Raw genomic sequence first — 17,323 nt, 5'->3', positions numbered from 1 at the left:
TGACTCAGTCATACACTAGTTTTGTGGCTTTTGTTCAAAATAAATACGCTATACTATAATGCAGAGTTAACAACACATTCTTTGTGATCATCTTTAATAAATACTATTGTTGACCAATTTAAACTGCCCATGTTGAGTGTGAGAGAGGTAGATTGATAGCCTATCTAGGCTAGAGAAAATATTGTATCCTAATGTTGAAAGGCTGCCAATGTATTGACTGTGTAAGTCATGGTGGATAGGTATATGAAATGTCAGGACAACTTCTCTCTTCAATTACAAATCTTTAAGTAACTCTCCAGACTGGTAGGCTACATGTTCTCTAGTATTCAGACCTGACATCAGACCGAGCACTGTGCGCTGTGGCATGGATTACTTTTATCAAAACAATCCAAACCAATTTCAGGCTGTGCAGACTAATACTGTAAAGTATATCTACATTTACTTTAGAACAAAAATATAGGCTACTATAATGACATACCTGAGTTAAGCCTATAAAAATAGCATACCAAAATCTATTTATATCCGTCTATAACACACACCACTCATCGCTGGCCATTGCTGACTGTAATTTAGCTCTTAAAATCACCACATAAAGGTTCTCCAATCTCAAAGATTTTATCAACAGAAGCACAATTAACAGATCTCTGAAATCTTCTAAATATGATCTGCCTAACTATAGTGTTGTCATAGCAGCAGTGGTGTAAAGTACTCAAGTCAACATACTTTAATGTACTACTTAAGTCATTTTTGGGGGTATACATTTTTTTTAAAGGAAATTGTGCCATCTGCTTTGCTTAAATCGTTTTTTTCTCCATTGTTTCCTAAATGTGACAGCATGGATAGGCATGAATTTATGCAGTTGTGGGAAAAGTACCCAATTGTCACACTTGTGTAAAAGTATAGATACATTAATAATAACTTTTGGTTGTCAGAGAAAATGTATAGAGTACAATATTTTCTTTAGGAATGTAGTGAAGTAATAGTTAAAATTATAAGGAATTTTAATTGATTTAAAATGTTACTTTTATTTTTGATACTTAAGTATATTTTAGCAATTACATTTACTTTTGATACTTAAGTATATCTAAAACCAAATAATTTTAGACTTTTACTCAAGTAGTATTTTACTGGCTGACTTTCACTTTTACTTGAGTAACTTAATATTAAGGTATCTATACTTTTACTCAAGTGTAACATTTGGGTACTTTTTCCACAACTGCATAGCGGAATATTAATCTAGACCTACAAATCCTAATTGTTGGGAATTACACGGGAATGCAGATGGGAGACTCGTGATCAGAATACCAGGCAGGCAGCCATTGCGAGTGTAGTTTACCAGTCAAATTGCCAGGGTGAGATGTTCCAAATTCGATCAATGATACATCCACCACAGAGTGGCAGTAGCTAGCTTTGGTCAGTCACACACATTGCCAACGCCAAAGAAGATATTTACATTTCCGGCTATGTCGCTTTTGTCAACAAAGAAGTTACGGTGTTACTTTCCCCACTTGTTCAACCTGGTGAATTAATTTTTCTTTACTAGTTTTATCATGTTTGATTTACACAGCTAGCTAGTCTATTTGGATGGAATATCACTAGCTAGCTCGTTATCCCAACATTGATCACACTTGTGCGCGTATGTACGAAAAAAGTGAACTTGTGTTTTAATATGAACGTATTTTGCTAATCGAATTATGGTAGCTAGTTAACGTTACATAGCTGCTAAAGTTCATGCCTATCCATGCTGTCGCATTGAGGAAACAATGGAAAAACATTAATATTGTCTTTCTGTTACAGATAGAGAAAACAGGTTATGCTGTAGCCACCATGCTGGGGACTTCAACATCCACTGAACAGGGGGCTATGGAGAATCCCATAGTGCTTGAGATGTGTCGAATGTCCCCTCTTACATTTGAAGACACTCCTGAATTAATCTCATCAGTGGCACCTGATACAGTCGAGGGATTAATAAAAGCCAAAAAGAAAAAGAATAAAGCACTATCTGAACAGGGACCAGAAGAACCGGCAATTGAGCATAATCAAAAGGATGGTCACCGGTTGACAGTCGAGAAAAGAGGTAAAGACCCTAAACATAAAGAGCAAACAGTGACTGAGCTGGAAGTGGTGGAGAAAGAGAGGAAGAAACGTATAAAAGGAAACGAAGAGAAGCAGCCAAATGTTATTCAAGATGAAATGGAGGTACTAGATCCCGAGGAACAAACTGGAGGGAAAACAAAGAAAAAGTCAAAGAATCTTCAAACACAACAGGTGGGAGCGGATTTAGTGATTGCTGATGAGAATAATATGAATAGCCGGAAGAAGAAGAAGAGAAAACATAATGACATTGAGCCAGAACGGGTGATAGACAGTGTCCTCTCAAAGGCTGAGGTAGACGTTTCAGCTGTAACTGCGCCAGATGAGGCCAGAAAGAGTAAGAAGAAGCACAAGAACAGACAAACAGAACTTGAGGAGGGAGGGGAAAGCTGTCTGACAGTTTCAAGAACAGCAGATGATCCAAAAATCAAAGAACTGCACCCTGAAATGGTCAAGAGAGGTAAAAATGTGGTAACTGAGGCAGAGGAGAATGTAAAAAAAAGGAAACGAAATAAGAAAGAACACACAGAGAGTGAACTGAACGATTGTCCAGATAAAGCAGACCTTCCAGGGATAAAAGAACAAACTGAAAGAAAATTGAAGTCAAAGAGGCCAAAAACGGATGGAGAGTCTGCAGCTGTGGAGGGCAGCGGGAGAAAGAAAAAACACAGCAGAGTGTCAGACAAGGGAATGGACAGTGTCCACTCTGCAGCAGATGTTTTTGATTTAGCTGTTCCAAATGACAACGGGACTCATGATGCTGGAACAAACGGTGAGACAGAGGGTGCCCATTCAACCATGGTTGAGACAGGGACCCAACACAACAAATCCTGCCTAAAGAAAGAAACTCTCGTGTGAGTAGGAGACCTGGTTCACTTGTATTGAAGTGTGAATCTAGCGTGTTTTGAAAGAGTGATTTCCCAAATTAACACAACCATTGACAGTGTGGCAAATCCACAATAATTGTAATGTATGCCCAACAAAAACCAATGGTTGCAAAGTTAAACAATCCATACAACTCTCGGCACAACAATGACTTTTAACCATTTCCACTGAATATTTTACAAACACACATTTAAGCTACTTGTTGAACATTGCAGATGCAAAGATTGGTTACAGAATGAGTGCACCAGCTTCACAAACCCTCAATTCTGTTACCAATCTTTGCATCTGCAATGTTTTTCAAATAAATTTATGTTTGTAATATTTTCTGTGGAACTTGCTAAAACTTGTTTGACATACATTTTAAAGTGAAATTTGAGTCCCTGCATCACTCTGTTACTGTGGAGTCGCCCAGTTGCATTTGCTGGTGAAAACCATACATTTTGTGAATGCTGTGTACCAGAATTTCATCTGGAGCATCTTCCTGTGGAGAGAGGAAGGCATGTCTCTCTTGCTCTGTCGACTCAGAAGTGTGTTTAGTTAGACGTCACGTTTATGATTCTCTCCCCTCACTATGCTACAGTGTGGACGACTGGCAGGCTCTGAATGATCTCAAAGACTTCATTCCCAATGTTGAGTCAAAGTCTGTTTACGAGATCCATAAGAGGATAAAGTATGATCTTGATCGATTCAAGGAATTCCGAAGACAAGGTAAGCTTATTCTTCAGTCACTCATGGTTCAATATTTTTAAGTGTTTATCGCAGCATTATGTAACATTGTGGCAATGATATGTAAGATTTTACTGTGTTTAGAGATGTGACTGATTTGTATTATCATATATTTTATCATTTTAGACCCAGTCAGTTAAGCCCATGTGGAATCTTCTGTTGTTCCCAGGCCTTTCCCTGCGAAGTGGAAGATTCAATGCGCAGGAGAACGAACGACTCAAGAGTAACGTCTACGACTTCCTGTCTCTCACTGGGATTCAGAGTGGCTCTGAGCTCTTCCATCCACAGCGCTTCAAAGGGGAAGAAGCAAATATCAAGAAATTGAAGAGGCAGCACAGATTCCATGAAAGAATAGGTGTGTCGTCTTGTAGCCAGGTTCATTCGATTAGAAAACTTTGACACAAGTTTTTATCCACATTTACATCCCTGTTCTTCAGCATTGTCTACAGTGGCCAAAAAATATGCTAAGCAATTTCCCCAGAAAACTGATCTCACCTCTTCCTAACCTGTTGTTCCAGGTGAAGGAATACCCAGGCCTTGGCATCAAATCTATATACGTGGGAGGAAAATGTTTGATGGCAGCAACTACAAGGGCAGGTAAGACGGGGCTAGTTACTATAAGGAAATGACCTTCACGGTCATAAACGGCTATCCCGGCTTACGTTATGTTCCCTCTAAATACAGTGTACGAAAGTATAGTACTATTGAATTGACATTTTCTTGAAATTAGTCTTCACAACTGTGCTATTGTTCTGATATGAACCACTTTATGGTTTGCTAATATTTGCAGACATCGAGGCACTTTGAATGCTTATTTCCTTGATGTCCTTACCGAAGGTTCACCGAAGAAGAGCTTCACACTTTGAAAAAACTACAGGCGTTGCACGGCAACAAGTGGGCGAAGATCTCGGCGTTGACTGGCCGAAGCGAATCGGCCCTAGAGAAACGTTTTGCTCAAATGTGTAAGTCGTTGGGAACTGGAATCCGCATAAGGTGACTCATCGACACTGGTCGCCCCCCCCCCAGCGCCTTAGTTATTGTTTTTGTCTTGTTGATGAAACGGAAGAGAGGAATGTCCAGCATCGTGGTACAAAATATAATCACAGTACATATTCTGCAGTTCTATCACGTGTGCAAGGATGGCCGAAGGAAACTGATGTTTGAAGTAACTTCTTTGTTGTAATATCCCAAACAAATGTGTCAGTTTCACCAAGTACAGATTACAGCTTTAATATATTGACTCTGACATCCTTGCCGGACATTCTGCGCCACTCATCTTTTGGGGAAATGGTTGTTCGTGTTGTTTGACGTGGGGCAATGTTCACGCTTTGTTTGGTGTGTATTTCTCAGCTGCAAACCGAGGCGTGTGGACCGAGGAAGAACTGAAAAGACTAATGGAAGCTGTGCGGAAGCACCTGGTGGGACAGGCAGAGCCTGGCAGTGGACCAGCCACCGTCAGGAAAGACCATCTGTACAACAACATCCCCTGGACAGATGTGTGCCAGACGGTTGAAACACGCCACTGGTCCCAGTGTCGAATAAAATGGTGGGCGGGGGGTTTCAGGGGTACCTGTTACAAAATAAAACCATTGTCATTGAATTGTTTACACAAACATTGATTCAGAACTTTCGTCTGACTTTTGAGGCTGTATCTTTGATACAACTTTTCCAGGTTGGGTGTTTTGAAGCACAAAATGGCATATGGACAACCAGTATTCAGTGGACACACTAAATCATTACAGGGCAAAGTGGATTTGATCAAAGCGTAAGTGTGTTGATTTCCATTCAATCTATGCGATGGTGAATCTGTTTTTTGATTCTTTGATTAAGATTTTTTTAGCCCGGTCTAGTGATGTTACTCGGACCTTTCTGCACTGTCCTGATACACAGGACAAGAGGTAGACTTTTGGTCCTGATATCAGCATGTGAAACTGTTGCATTGTGAATCTTGATTCATGTCACTTTTGACCTTTTCAGCTTGAATGCAATGCAGGTGGAAGATGTTGCAGATATCAACTGGGAAGAAATTGCTCGCACAATTGGGTAAGAGGTTGTTATTGAACACAGATGTTTTAGACAATGTGTCATGGATTGCCTTGTTGCGTTTGTGACATTTTCACTGAGGGAGGTTTGTATTGTGTCAGTATTAACTTTTAGCATTGGCAAGTCTCTCAATAGAATGCTGAGATGTCATTGAATCAGATCAATGCATGACAAAGCCTTTACAAATGTTTTCCATCTTCTAGGAGTGTGGAATGCAATTGTGCATGTCAGTGTGATGTAATGCATTGCTATGTGTTAACATTTCTATCATTTTTAAGGGATGTTACGCCACGCTACGTACAGACACACTACTACAGGCTAAAGGTAGCCAACGTTCCGTTGTGGCAGAGCATGTCCTTCTGTGGTAGGTGTAAGCTGCTGTCATACAAACACTATCCTCTTATTTTGACCAGGGCCCATGGTCAAAAGGAGTGCACTTTATAGGGAATAGGTGTGATTTGGGACTAGATCAAAGCACCATTATATTTAAATAGTACGGTCAAGGAGGACCAAGCAACATTTCTTCTCCCTTTGTCGTCACTGTTCCTATTGATTCACAACTATTCTAACGAAATGCTAAAAACCTAGCGATAGAGCATTTTGGGTGGTCGCCTGGAGTTGTACAGTGGTCTAAGCTGCTGCCTCAGGCTCACAGGTACTGTGTACTACCACTGTGAGCATGGGTTTGAATCTAACCCAGTCCTCTAGCACTCTCCTGTCCAATAAACAAGAAATACAAAAGGAGTGGGACTGCCCTACTCTTCAAAAATAGCACACTATATAGGGACTAGGGTGCCGTTTGGCACGCACATTGTTTGCTGGAACCGTTTACAGATTTATTTCTGTATTTTCTTTTCAGAGATCATTGACTTCCTCAACAGTAGAGTTCTCCCTAATTGTGAAGAGCGCCTCAACGTTCTGATAAAGTCAGGAGAGGTGGTGTCCAGAAATGATCCTCAAGAGCTCTTCCTACTCTCTGAGATATTTGATAACGAGGATGGCGACTACTACAGCGACGTTCAGAACAGCTGAAGAAAACAGCACGTGGACCTGGCTTAAGGCCCCACTGTGGGGGTAGCTGTGTACCCCTCTGTCTCACAATTAAGGATTCAGCTCGTTCATGGAGGTGGTTAATGATGATCAACTTATTTGTAACTAAATGTTAATTTAAGACTTTACAATGTCATCACCCCACAATGATTCACTTTGATTTAATGCATCTGGTGAATACTCAGATGAGTTGTATTATGTTTGCAAAATCTGACAGGTGACATTTTTATAGAATCCCATTTTATTTTTGAGAATAAATGTCTCTTGGCTTCAAGTTGCTCTGCCTTGATTGGCCGGTCTACATCCATGTTTTCATGATAAGCACTAAACCAAAGCCTCTTAGCTATTGACTACAATTAACAGAGCTGACAACTGGTATTGGGCATCATACATTTTATTTAATTATGTGAATGGATTTGATTGCTTCCAGTTGTGCTTTGTTGAAGCTTTTCCGTCCACTGTCAGACATGACATATCCTTTGGGTCGTTATGGAAACTCAGTCTGCACAAGATTCTCAAACAGGAATATTTTAACTCTGCCCAACACGGCATGGTACAGAAGCGAAAAAAAACTCCTGTTGCATTTATTGCAAATGTAGTAAGATACTGCTAAAAAAAACATGGGCTAACAGTATTAGTGTGTAAGAAAAGGAAATTACTAAACTGTAGTGTGGATTACATGACTATTCTCTCTTCAAGAAAACCATAAGATCAAAACAGCAATAGTGTGAAGAGTATATTATCCATCACAAATTGGTATCCATGGGCAGTCTAACAGTTGAAAGGAAAGGGGATACTCAGTTAGTTGCACAAATGAGGCTTTGGGTGAAGTTGCCCCTAGGGGATACGTCACCCTGGAGTGGTTCAGACACGGAGTCCAACCATGGCCCGTTCCATGGGATTACTGCTCCAGTACCCATGATCCCAGCCCAAGAACCAGCCAGTGAACGTGGGAGGCTCATGACCTTGCTTTAACTTCACTATGGGCGTACTGCTGTCCCGCTTGGTAGGGTCCGTCTCTATGTAACGAATGGCTGACCACAGAACAGGAAATAGGCAGGAGCAGTGAGGAAAGAAAGAACAGTTCATTTAATGAATCGGCATATTTAAATTCCCGTCTGCACTTTTATCAGGTAATTATGTGATCTTGTTTTAAAACCACTATTGCTTACCTGAGGCAATATCCTCTGTCTTCTCCTCATGAGCTTCACCTCCGATCCAAACAAAGATCTGAAGGGTACATGGAAAGTGTTAAGCGAATCAATAAGTGTGCATTATTAGAAAAAAACCTGAGGCACGTTCAGCAGGGTGCAACGTTTCAGAACGTTCAGATCGAAATATGTTATGTAGAACATACATATAACCCTCTGACATGTGGAATAAGGAATTGCGTTTGTTCTATTGGCATTTCTACAACGTTCGGCTGCTGAACGTGGCCCTGGTTGCACCTTGACAATCCCTCTACTAGTCACCTGTTCCCAGGTGTCCAAGAGCATGACATCATCTGGGGCCAGGTCTTCTTGTGTCATCTCCCCAGGCACCTCTTCAATCTGTGGAAATAGTATTGTGGCATTTTGACAACAGGCCAGGTCACTGCACATTCAGGAGGTCATGGAAATGGTTTCCCACACTTATGTATAACATGTGGATCAAAGGCTATTTCATTAGCAGAAGAAACTGATTTTGTCCAAATGGATATTCAAATCATGTCAAACATGAAAACAGGAATGCAGCAGAGTGCTATACTACAGTTATAACAGGGCAGACTCACAACGAACTGGCCAGTTTTGTTGGAGCAGGCAAACAGGCGTGGTGGATGAACATCCATTTTGTTTCTCAGTCTGGCTGAGGTACGGTAGTCCGCTTTACCTCCCAGAGCATCCCAAAAGTCATCTTGACACACAAACACATACATACAATTGTGGATCTGGAAGAAGATGGAGCGGTTGGAAAAGCTTTGCCTTGTATCCTCATAATAAGTAACATTCTGTGGCTATTGGCTAAACACAATTTCCTAGTGAATTAGACTGCTGGCAGGGAACGTACCTGCTTCTTCACCCTCGGCCAGCTCTGAGGCTGAGACCCCTAGAAGGTCACTTAGCTTTTGAGCTCCATGCTTCTCACTGTCACTTGTCCCCTTTCCCACCCATATGAAGGAGGATGCCGGGGTCACCAGCACAAACACATCGTTGGAGTTCAGATTTGAGGCAGCAGCATCAACCTTGAGTGGAGAGAGGAAGAAAGGAGCCCGTTAAAAATACTGTACACTGGAGGTACTAACTACAGTTCAGCAGTAGCAAACAGACTGTAGTCAGCGTCACCAACCATACATCACAATGGCTGGCTACTCCATCTACTGGGGGTGTATTAGTGTACACTGTAGCAAAGACATTATGTGATGCCTTTCTTATTGGACAAGTTCAGATTAGTCCTTCCCCGTTTCGGCTTGTTTGCGTCCGTTTGGATTCTAGTGAATACAGCCAAAAAGTAACCAAATAGATGTACCTACAAAACATATTTTATTGAGATTTTCCCACCTCACCTTCCATCTCCTGTTACTCACCTCTATGGCACGTGTGCAGCCAGCAGGGTTGGACCGCACCTGGAACAGCTGTGTGTCTGCAGCCTGGGCCTGGCCACCCTCTCTTGAGGTACCACCTTGGTGCACTACCATCGGCTGCCCCCCGAAAAGACTCATGAGGTGGGCAGGCTCCTTACCCTGGATCACCCGCACCTTCATCACGGTAGAAACAGACAGAAAATCAGAGCGAGTCAGATACCTGGCTTTAAACCTAACCTTCGCTCATTTCCATTTCATTTTACAGACCAACGCTCTGACCCTGTTGATATCCATGACCATGGAAACGTATTCATATAGATTCAGCGTCTGCATACAAAACAACTGACTAATATTGTTCAATTCTGTAATCCAGTGCGTCTTGATTAAAAATGATCTGGACCGTATTATGCGAGGCAGACTGCGATAAATCAAAACTATCCAGTCACCTGTACTGCTCCTCCTCCCAACTCGTCATCCAGCTGAGCAGCCAAGATGGCCGAGGCACCAATTTCATCCTGGCTAGAATCCACTCCTTGCCTGTGAAGAAGGAATACTTTTCAAGTGCTATTAACATACATTTATGCTTAGGTTATATCATACATATAGTTGGTTTAGATGTGTCTAATACAGTATGTAACAAAAGCCCTGGTGCTCATAAATGATGAAGCCTACTGTAACGATAGAAGGACGCTAGCAGTTTTAACACACAAAGCTTCCTGCTGTTGCTTCCAGAAGGATAATCTCCATTGTCTTTACCATATGTAGATGACCTGTCCGTTACGCCCTCCATGCTGGTAGTTGTAGAGGATGATGTAGCTGTCTCCCCCATAGAATCGTCCGTAAGTGGAGGGCTCCACGGGCACCTTGTCAGCGCCCTCAATACGCCAGATCTACGGAGGTTAACAGGTAAACACAGCTCTTGCTAGTGGTAGTCCATGAATGGGAAAAAGGTAACACCCCTTGAAGCTCTTTTCTCAAAGGCTTGTTTGTGAGATTGTGCCACCTTTTTGGTGGGTGTGCAGGCCCACAGTGGTAACCCTTAGGGGCTGTATGTATCCCTTTACTGAGGACACATGACTACCCTAAACCTTGAAACACAATATTTAAGGGTAACTACCATCATACTATATGGTGTTTACTGAGAAAACCCCAGAATCCCCGCCAAAAAACCTGTTTCTCTCCATTCCCCTCGTCCACCATCCCATGCTGAGCCGCCATGGCATCCGAGTGATGGAGAGTGGAGGCATCGAAGGGAACCTTCTTGATCTTGGCGATTTTGTTGGACACGTAGGCGGTTCCCAACCCCACTGTATGGTCCGCGTCACGCCAGATTTTGAAGAACTGCTTGAACAGAGGGGTCTCCCCATTCTCAGGTAGGATCTGGACCTGGGTGTGTTTCGGGTAGCCCATCTTTGTGATAAACTGTTCGGCAGCACTCATCACTGCACTTCTCTCCTCTTTGTTAGCGTCCTTACCTGTTTTTATTCCAAATAAACTCATGATTAAACTGCAAAGGCAGAAGTACTAAGTGACTTCCAGGCACAACAGTATTCAAAAGTAGTTTCCAATCTAAGGGAAGATTAAAGCTTGGGGTTTTACAGTCAAAATAATTCATAGAGACCAGCTGCTGAGAAGAAACCAATACCTTTCCAGACAAAGATCATGCCATTGGGGCCATTGTCCAAGATAAAGCAGTCACTTGACTCCAGGGCATTCTGTGAAAACGGGTTCTCTGATGCTACCATATCCACACCCATATCCCCACTGGCATTAGACACCTTTTGGAAAAAACATTTCAATTTAATATTAGTATTTGAAGGTATGCTCAAAAACAGCTTATTACATCATATTTAACAATTCAATTGTTTAATTAGAAAATGGATCTAACCTTGTATAATTTTGCCAGCTTCCTATTGGACACGTCTGTATTTGTGTCATCTGCATTTGCCTCAGGCAACTCGGGTTTGGGTCCAAGAATCTGGAACGAGACTACGAGTCAGGCATCTCAAAGAAAATTATCATAATTTATGTTAAAAAGGTAACTAACTATAGATGTTTATTGGGAGCATATAAACAATGGCATGATTTGAAGTATATAGGAATGAACTATTTTTTCAGCCCTTCTTCCTCATTGAAAGACCCACCTTCAACATCTTCCCACATTCTGCCCCCTCGTCACATATGTACAACTCAGCCCGCCCACATCGTTCATTGTCACGGATATCCTTTGACACCTGAGTGGCCTTCAGCTTCTCAAAGTTATTGGCCTTGGAACCACACCATTGATAAATCTCCTGTAATACAGACAAGTGAAGACTATCAGTACTGTGGACCAAGTGTAATAGTGTAGCTCTAACTGCTCTGCCTGTTGACTATGTTAAAGCATACCGCAACGTATACAAATGATCTTTTACATTATTCATGACCAAAACAGTATTGGTTTCAAAGTGGATTACTTACAATAACAGCTTACTAACATGACCAATGACTATTCACTCTTAGCCTACATTGTACAAAGACAATTTCACTCAAATCTGCAAATAATGTCACTAAATTAAACCAGAATATGTTTCCTTGATTTGTACATACTGTAGATAGTTGGCTGTAGAAACTCTTATAGATTTCAGTGAACTCACGTTGCCCAGGTCGAGGATAAAAATGTCTCCCAGGTTGAAGCTGTCCCAACTGACTGCAACCTCTGTGGCTCGAACCACACGCCGACCCCTGACCTGGAGCACACGCTGCACCTTAACCTCATTGGACACCACGTGCTTGAACCCTGAAGCCACACCCCCTTTCTAAGGTAAAGATTGGGAAGATAATCAACAAGATAAGTGGAGGAGATCTTGAGGTAAGTAAATACATTTAACAAACTCATTGAATGTCTTTCAACATTCCAGTAAAAAGCGTGAGCTGACGCACACCCCAAAATTATGGTGGAGGTGCTGGCTAAAGGAATAGTAAACTGTAAAAATAAATACATTATCACATACTCTATACATACAGTATGCTCCCAACAATTTAACAGGTAAACCAACGTTTTGGTTCACAGTACCTTCTACCCAGTACACAGTTCCTTTTTGCGTAGAAGGTACTGTGAACACTGAAGAAGAGACTGTGCCAAAATGTTGATTTACCCATTAAATTGTTGGGAGCATACGCAGACTGTGTGACTTCCTTTGTTTCTTTTTACTCATTTTAAAACATTACCATGTACTTCAGTCCAGTTTTGAAGTAGCCTGAAAATGTTCTTGACTCGTAACCCTGCACCTCACGGTACTGAATAGGTTTGCCACCCAGGTAGTCATCCATTTGGATGGTAAAAATGGCTGCTGCTCCACTCTCATCTTGTGTACAGTCATCTCCTGCAGGACCAGAGAAATAATGATCTCCAACATTATTTTCACAAATAATGGAATGGATTTCAATTGTAAAAGTGCACAAGCACACATCAGTGGGCTGAAATGTACAAACACTGTACAGCATTTCAAGAAATACAGTCATTCCGACCAGATCAAGTTTTACCTTGCCAGAAGTGAAGGTCATACTGTAGATGCCCAGAACGTTGCTTAATGGTATTAAGAACAAGGTATGCGTCTCCTGAGTAGAACCCGCCATACAGACTCTCTGGCACGGCCACCAGGTCCAGACTCTCAACTCTCCATACCTGGATTCCAGGCTTCTTCCCGGCCCTCTTAAACTCAGGGTGGTGCGCCATGCTAGAAAGATATGGGGCAGGAAAAACATGCCATTCAACTTACGAAACGTGTCCCTAGGATAGCCTGGAATCCAGACCTGTTTGTGATAACGTTCCACTCCGAACTGAGAGAGTTAGGGATCATGTGCCAGTTAATAGTTCAAATAAGGTCTGTGGAGAGACACAGCAGTTAAACCAGAGATGTTCTCTAATGTTGATACAGGTTTTGATTTCACCACTCTCTCGCAAATGTTTTTTCTATTTATTTAACCTTTATTTGCAAATAACTTGTCTGAGCAGAGAAAGAGATGAGGGAGTGCTCTCATATGTCCAGCCAATCAGTAGCTTTAGTCTCATCTTGCCCAAGGGCTTTCTCCATTATCCTCCCCCACGTGATACACTAGGCTAGCTGCCTCCCAAAAAACAAAGAGGGGTGAGGGAGTTCGTTTTGTATGGGCCGGTGCCCCGGCTGGGCAGAGTTTAAACATTTTAGACCATTCCATTGGTCCTTAAGTGAAATTTCCACCCAACCAGGGCACCCTGCCATGCAAAACACTGGCCCATTGTTTCAGCTGGTAAACATTTGTTTCTTGCCTGGCTACCAATCCACCTCACTCTGGCCAAATGCCTCACCCACTAACATTTCTTATCCATGATGACCAATATAGCAGTCAAATTACATTCAGTATGAGTCATCAGGCAATATTTTCCCCCTCCTACAATAAAACAACCTTCTGCATGGATGATGTTCTCATGTCAGCTGATAAAACATTATTTTGCCCTGGTTTAATGAACAGATACTAGTTATATCCTTTGTGGGTTAACCTACTTTCCCTTTACACTTTTCAGAAAACGAATGGACACAGATTAAACCTGGTCCTGGACAGAAAAACACTTTCAAATGGAATATCTCCATTGAAAACCCTTCTTAGTCCAGGACTAAACATAATCTTTGTCCAGGAAACTGGCCCTATATCATGACTAAGGCTTATCTTCCAGTTTATAAACGGCCCAGGAAACCTCTCATGAGATAAGGTAATACCTGAGGGAGTGACTCATGACTACCCAACATCGCGTAAATTAACATTTGAGAAGATAAGGAATTCAATTAAGAAATATTTTCTAATGTAGAGAACAACTGTATACAATTTAAATTGTCACATTTATTCAACATCCTATTAGAACATCTTAACATTGTTTTAACAAAAACCCACAACGATATCATTGTTGTTTTTGACTTTCAATGAGGAAGGCAACCAAGAGAATTGGAGAACATAAGAGATTCTAAAGTTGTAAAGGTTTAATGTCAACGCAAATCTGAATTAAAAACAAAGTAACCTACCTGGTGTGTAATAATAAATAAACGTTTATTCTTGTCGTTAGCGGCTGGTATCAAGAGGTTGCTCAGCGATAAAGTGACAACGCGCTTCCGTAGATTGTGGTGGATAAAATGACTGTATGGGCGACTCCCTTCTGCACCAGGTACAGGTAACTGCCCAAATAAAGGAAACGTGAACATAAACCGTCTTAATAGATCGTTGGTGCATTTAGACAGCCCAGTTCTGATATATATATATATACATATATATATTTACCACTAATCGGTATTTAAAACCAATCACAAAATATGTTTTTCAGAGCTGATCTGATATGCACTTGGCATAGATTCTACACTTGTCTAAAACTCTATTGGAGGGATGCTACACCATTCTTCCACAATTTGGTGTTTTGTTGATGGTGGAGGAAAACGCTGTATCAGGCGCAGCTCCAGAATCTCCCATAAGTGTTTAATAGGGTTGAGATCGGGAGACTGAGATCGCTATCCCTAGTATTAAAAAAAATCCTATATTATTCCAATAAAACAATTATATTAAAATCCAAAAGAATGATCTATCAGATCAGATTGTATCCTTTTGCGAGTCCAATAGGACTGGTTCCAAAATCTGAGAGGATTTTCTTTTGGATTCAGGATTTTTAAAATTGAGATCCTATAGTGGAGCGCCCCGTATTATCGGCTATTCAACAGCGTTTCAGAAATATATTACCTTCAACAGTGTTATGTTGTGATCAAGCCATCAATGTTTTGAGATTATTGGGTTCGTAAAAATGTTTGCTAACGGGTTAGCAATTAGCATGATTGACATTTCAGTGGAAATACTACTAGGCCTTACAATCAACTTTTTGATAAACCGTTCAGCAAAACAATTGGTCCCGTATTATCGGCATACCAGTTATTTGCCACCTCACTATTCTATTAAATTACAAGATATCAGTTGAATTTTGATCAAAAAAAGATACACCAACCTCGTATTCGAAGTGTGTACGAGATAGTTTGCTAGCCTTCCAGTAAAACTACATATTAATTGAAGGTCAACGTTTCCAGCAATCTGCAACCCTTCGCGTGAACGCTTGCTTGCTTGTTTCAAGTGTATTAGTCTAGAAATAAATCTCTTCGCCAAAATTCGCAATCACTCCCATGTCTTATTCGACTAGTAGTTGTTCTGAAATGTTTATTGCTTACCGACATTTTACTTGCCTACATGTACAGAAGTCAGAAGTTTGCGTACACTTAGGTTGGAGTCATTAAAACTCGTTTTTCAACCACTCCACACATTTCTTGTTAGCAAACTACAGTTTTGTCAAGTCGGTTAGGACATCTACTTTGTGCATGACACAAGTAAATTTTCCAACAATTGTTTACAGACATATTATTTCACTTATAACTCACTGTATCACAATTCCAGTTGGTCAGAAGTTTACATACACTAAATTGACTGTGCCTATAAACAGCTTGGACCATTCCAGAAAATGATGTCATGGCTTTAGAAGCTTCTGATAGGCTAATTTAAATCATTTGAGTCAATTGGAGGTGTACCTGTGGATGTATTTCAAGGCCTACCTTCAAACTCAGTGCCTCTTTGCTTGACATTATGGGGAAATCAAAAGAAATCAGCCAAGACCTCAGATTTTTTTTAAAGACACCACAAGTCTGGTTCATCCTTGGGAGCAATTTCCAAATGCCTGAAGGTACCACGTTCATCTGTACAAACAATAGTACGCAAGTATAAACACCATGGGACCAATCAGCCGTCATACCTTTCAGGAAGGAGACGCGTTCTGTCTCCTTGAGATGAACGTACTTTGGTGTGAAAATTGCAAATCAATCTCAGAACAACAGCAAAGGACCCTGTGAAGATGCTGGAGGAAACAGGTACAAAAGTATCTATATCCACAGTAAAATGAGTCCTATATCAACAAAACCCAAAAGGCTGCTCAGGAAGGAAGAAGCCACTGCTCCAAAACCATCATAAAAAAGCCAGACTACGGTTTGCAACTGCACATGGTGACAAAAATCATACTTTTTGGAGAAATATCCTCTGGTCTGATTAAACAAAAATAGAACTGTTTGGCCATAGTGACCATCATTATGTTTGGAGGAAAAAGGAGGAGGCTTGCAAGCCAAAGAACACCATCCCAACCGTGAAGCACAGGGGTGGCAGCATCATGTTGTGGGGGTGCTTTCCTGCAGGAGGGACTGGTGCACTTCACAAAATAGATGGCTTCATGAGGTAGGAAAATTATGTGGATATATTGAAGCAACATCTCAAGACATCGGTCAGGAAGTTAAATCTTTGTCGCAAATGGGTCTTCCAAATAGACAATGACCCCAAGAATACTTCCAAAGTTGTGGCAAAATGGCTTAAGGACAACAAAGTCAAGGTATTGGAGTGGCCATCACAAATCCCTGACCTCAATCCTATAGGAAATTGGTGGGCAGAACTGAAAAACCGTGTGCGAGCAAGGAGGCCTACATCCTGACTCCGTTACACCAGCTCTGTCAGGAGGAATGTGCCAAAATTCACCCAACTTATTGTGGGATGCTTGTGGAAGGCTACCCAAAACGTTTAACCCAAGTTAAACAATTTATAGGCAATGCTACCAAATACTAATTGAGTGTATGTAAACTTTTGGCCCACTGGGAATGTGGCCCACAGTACCTCCACCAGCCCCATCAACCTTCAATAGGACACCCCCAGCACCTCCACCATCCCCATCAACCCTCAATAGGACACCCCCAGTACCTCCACCATCAACCCTCAATAGGACACCCCCAGTACCTCCACCATCCCCATCAACCCTCAATAGGACACCCCCACCATCCCCATCAACCCTCAATAGGACACCCCCAGCACCCCTCGTTAAATAAAGACCAAGGTGCAGCATACATTTTCTTTTAATTATAAATGTTCCACCAAAAACAATAAACA

The 17,323-nt window shown here is 41.4% G+C and overlaps 2 protein-coding genes across 6 annotated transcripts; one reads left to right on the top strand and one right to left on the bottom strand.

Annotated features, from left to right (window-relative positions):
* The first annotated feature begins 1,358 nt into the window (after positions 1-1,358).
* On the top strand, positions 1,359-7,087 carry LOC118392432 (transcription termination factor 1-like). 3 transcript variants are annotated; one of them, XM_052460309.1, is made up of 11 exons: positions 1,359-1,520; positions 1,798-2,948; positions 3,560-3,687; positions 3,875-4,060; positions 4,224-4,302; positions 4,543-4,667; positions 5,056-5,251; positions 5,378-5,470; positions 5,683-5,748; positions 6,027-6,112; positions 6,608-7,087. In XM_052460309.1, the coding sequence occupies exons 1-11, from the start codon at positions 1,464-1,466 to the stop codon at positions 6,778-6,780; spliced, it is 2,340 nt and encodes a 779-aa protein (XP_052316269.1). In that variant the 5' UTR covers positions 1,359-1,463; the 3' UTR covers positions 6,781-7,087. The 3 variants fall into 3 exon arrangements, with proteins under 3 accessions (XP_052316269.1, XP_052316272.1, XP_052316271.1); XM_052460311.1 differs by having other exon boundaries at positions 1,489-1,636; XM_052460312.1 differs by lacking the exons at positions 4,543-4,667; positions 5,056-5,251; positions 5,378-5,470.
* An 87-nt stretch (positions 7,088-7,174) lies between these two features.
* LOC118392434 (gelsolin-like) lies at positions 7,175-15,801 on the bottom strand. 3 transcript variants are annotated; one of them, XM_035784423.2, is made up of 16 exons: positions 15,784-15,801; positions 12,884-13,077; positions 12,569-12,723; positions 11,995-12,156; positions 11,503-11,652; positions 11,247-11,336; positions 11,004-11,136; positions 10,529-10,833; positions 10,115-10,248; positions 9,805-9,895; positions 9,362-9,532; positions 8,845-9,019; positions 8,570-8,691; positions 8,271-8,348; positions 7,971-8,028; positions 7,175-7,832 (listed from the first exon to the last, which is right to left on the bottom strand). In XM_035784423.2, exons 2-16 carry the CDS (start codon positions 13,074-13,076, stop codon positions 7,663-7,665), a joined length of 2,187 nt encoding a protein of 728 aa, XP_035640316.1. In that variant the 5' UTR covers position 13,077; positions 15,784-15,801; the 3' UTR covers positions 7,175-7,662. The 3 variants fall into 3 exon arrangements, with proteins under 3 accessions (XP_035640316.1, XP_035640317.1, XP_035640315.1); XM_035784424.2 differs by lacking the exon at positions 15,784-15,801 and adding an exon at positions 15,360-15,481; XM_035784422.2 differs by lacking the exon at positions 15,784-15,801 and adding an exon at positions 14,398-14,564.
* Between the last annotated feature and the right edge of the window lie 1,522 nt (positions 15,802-17,323).

Source organism: Oncorhynchus keta, chromosome 13 (genome assembly GCF_023373465.1).
Source record: "Oncorhynchus keta strain PuntledgeMale-10-30-2019 chromosome 13, Oket_V2, whole genome shotgun sequence".
NCBI lineage: Eukaryota > Metazoa > Chordata > Actinopteri > Salmoniformes > Salmonidae > Oncorhynchus > Oncorhynchus keta.
Note: the sequence above shows the minus strand (reverse complement) of the source record. Positions and strands in the feature narration are given on the sequence as shown.

Bases quoted from the DNA above. Each gene is read 5' to 3' on its own strand.
- LOC118392432 (XM_052460309.1), top strand. From the start codon at position 1,464: ATGTCGCTTTTGTCAACAAAGAAGTTACGGTGTTACTTTCCCCACTTG. The intron at 1,521-1,797 runs GTGAATTAATTT...TTTCTGTTACAG, and splicing joins TTCCCCACTTGTTCAACCTG to ATAGAGAAAACAGGTTATGC. The intron at 5,749-6,026 runs GTAAGAGGTTGT...ATCATTTTTAAG, and splicing joins GAAATTGCTCGCACAATTGG to GGATGTTACGCCACGCTACG.
- LOC118392434 (XM_035784423.2), bottom strand. From the start codon at position 13,076: ATGGCGCACCACCCTGAGTTTAAGAGGGCCGGGAAGAAGCCTGGAATC. The intron at 12,724-12,883 runs GTAAAACTTGAT...CTGGTCCTGCAG, and splicing joins TGACCTTCACTTCTGGCAAG to GAGATGACTGTACACAAGAT. The intron at 8,349-8,569 runs GTGAGTCTGCCC...CTATTTCCACAG, and splicing joins ACAAAACTGGCCAGTTCGTT to ATTGAAGAGGTGCCTGGGGA.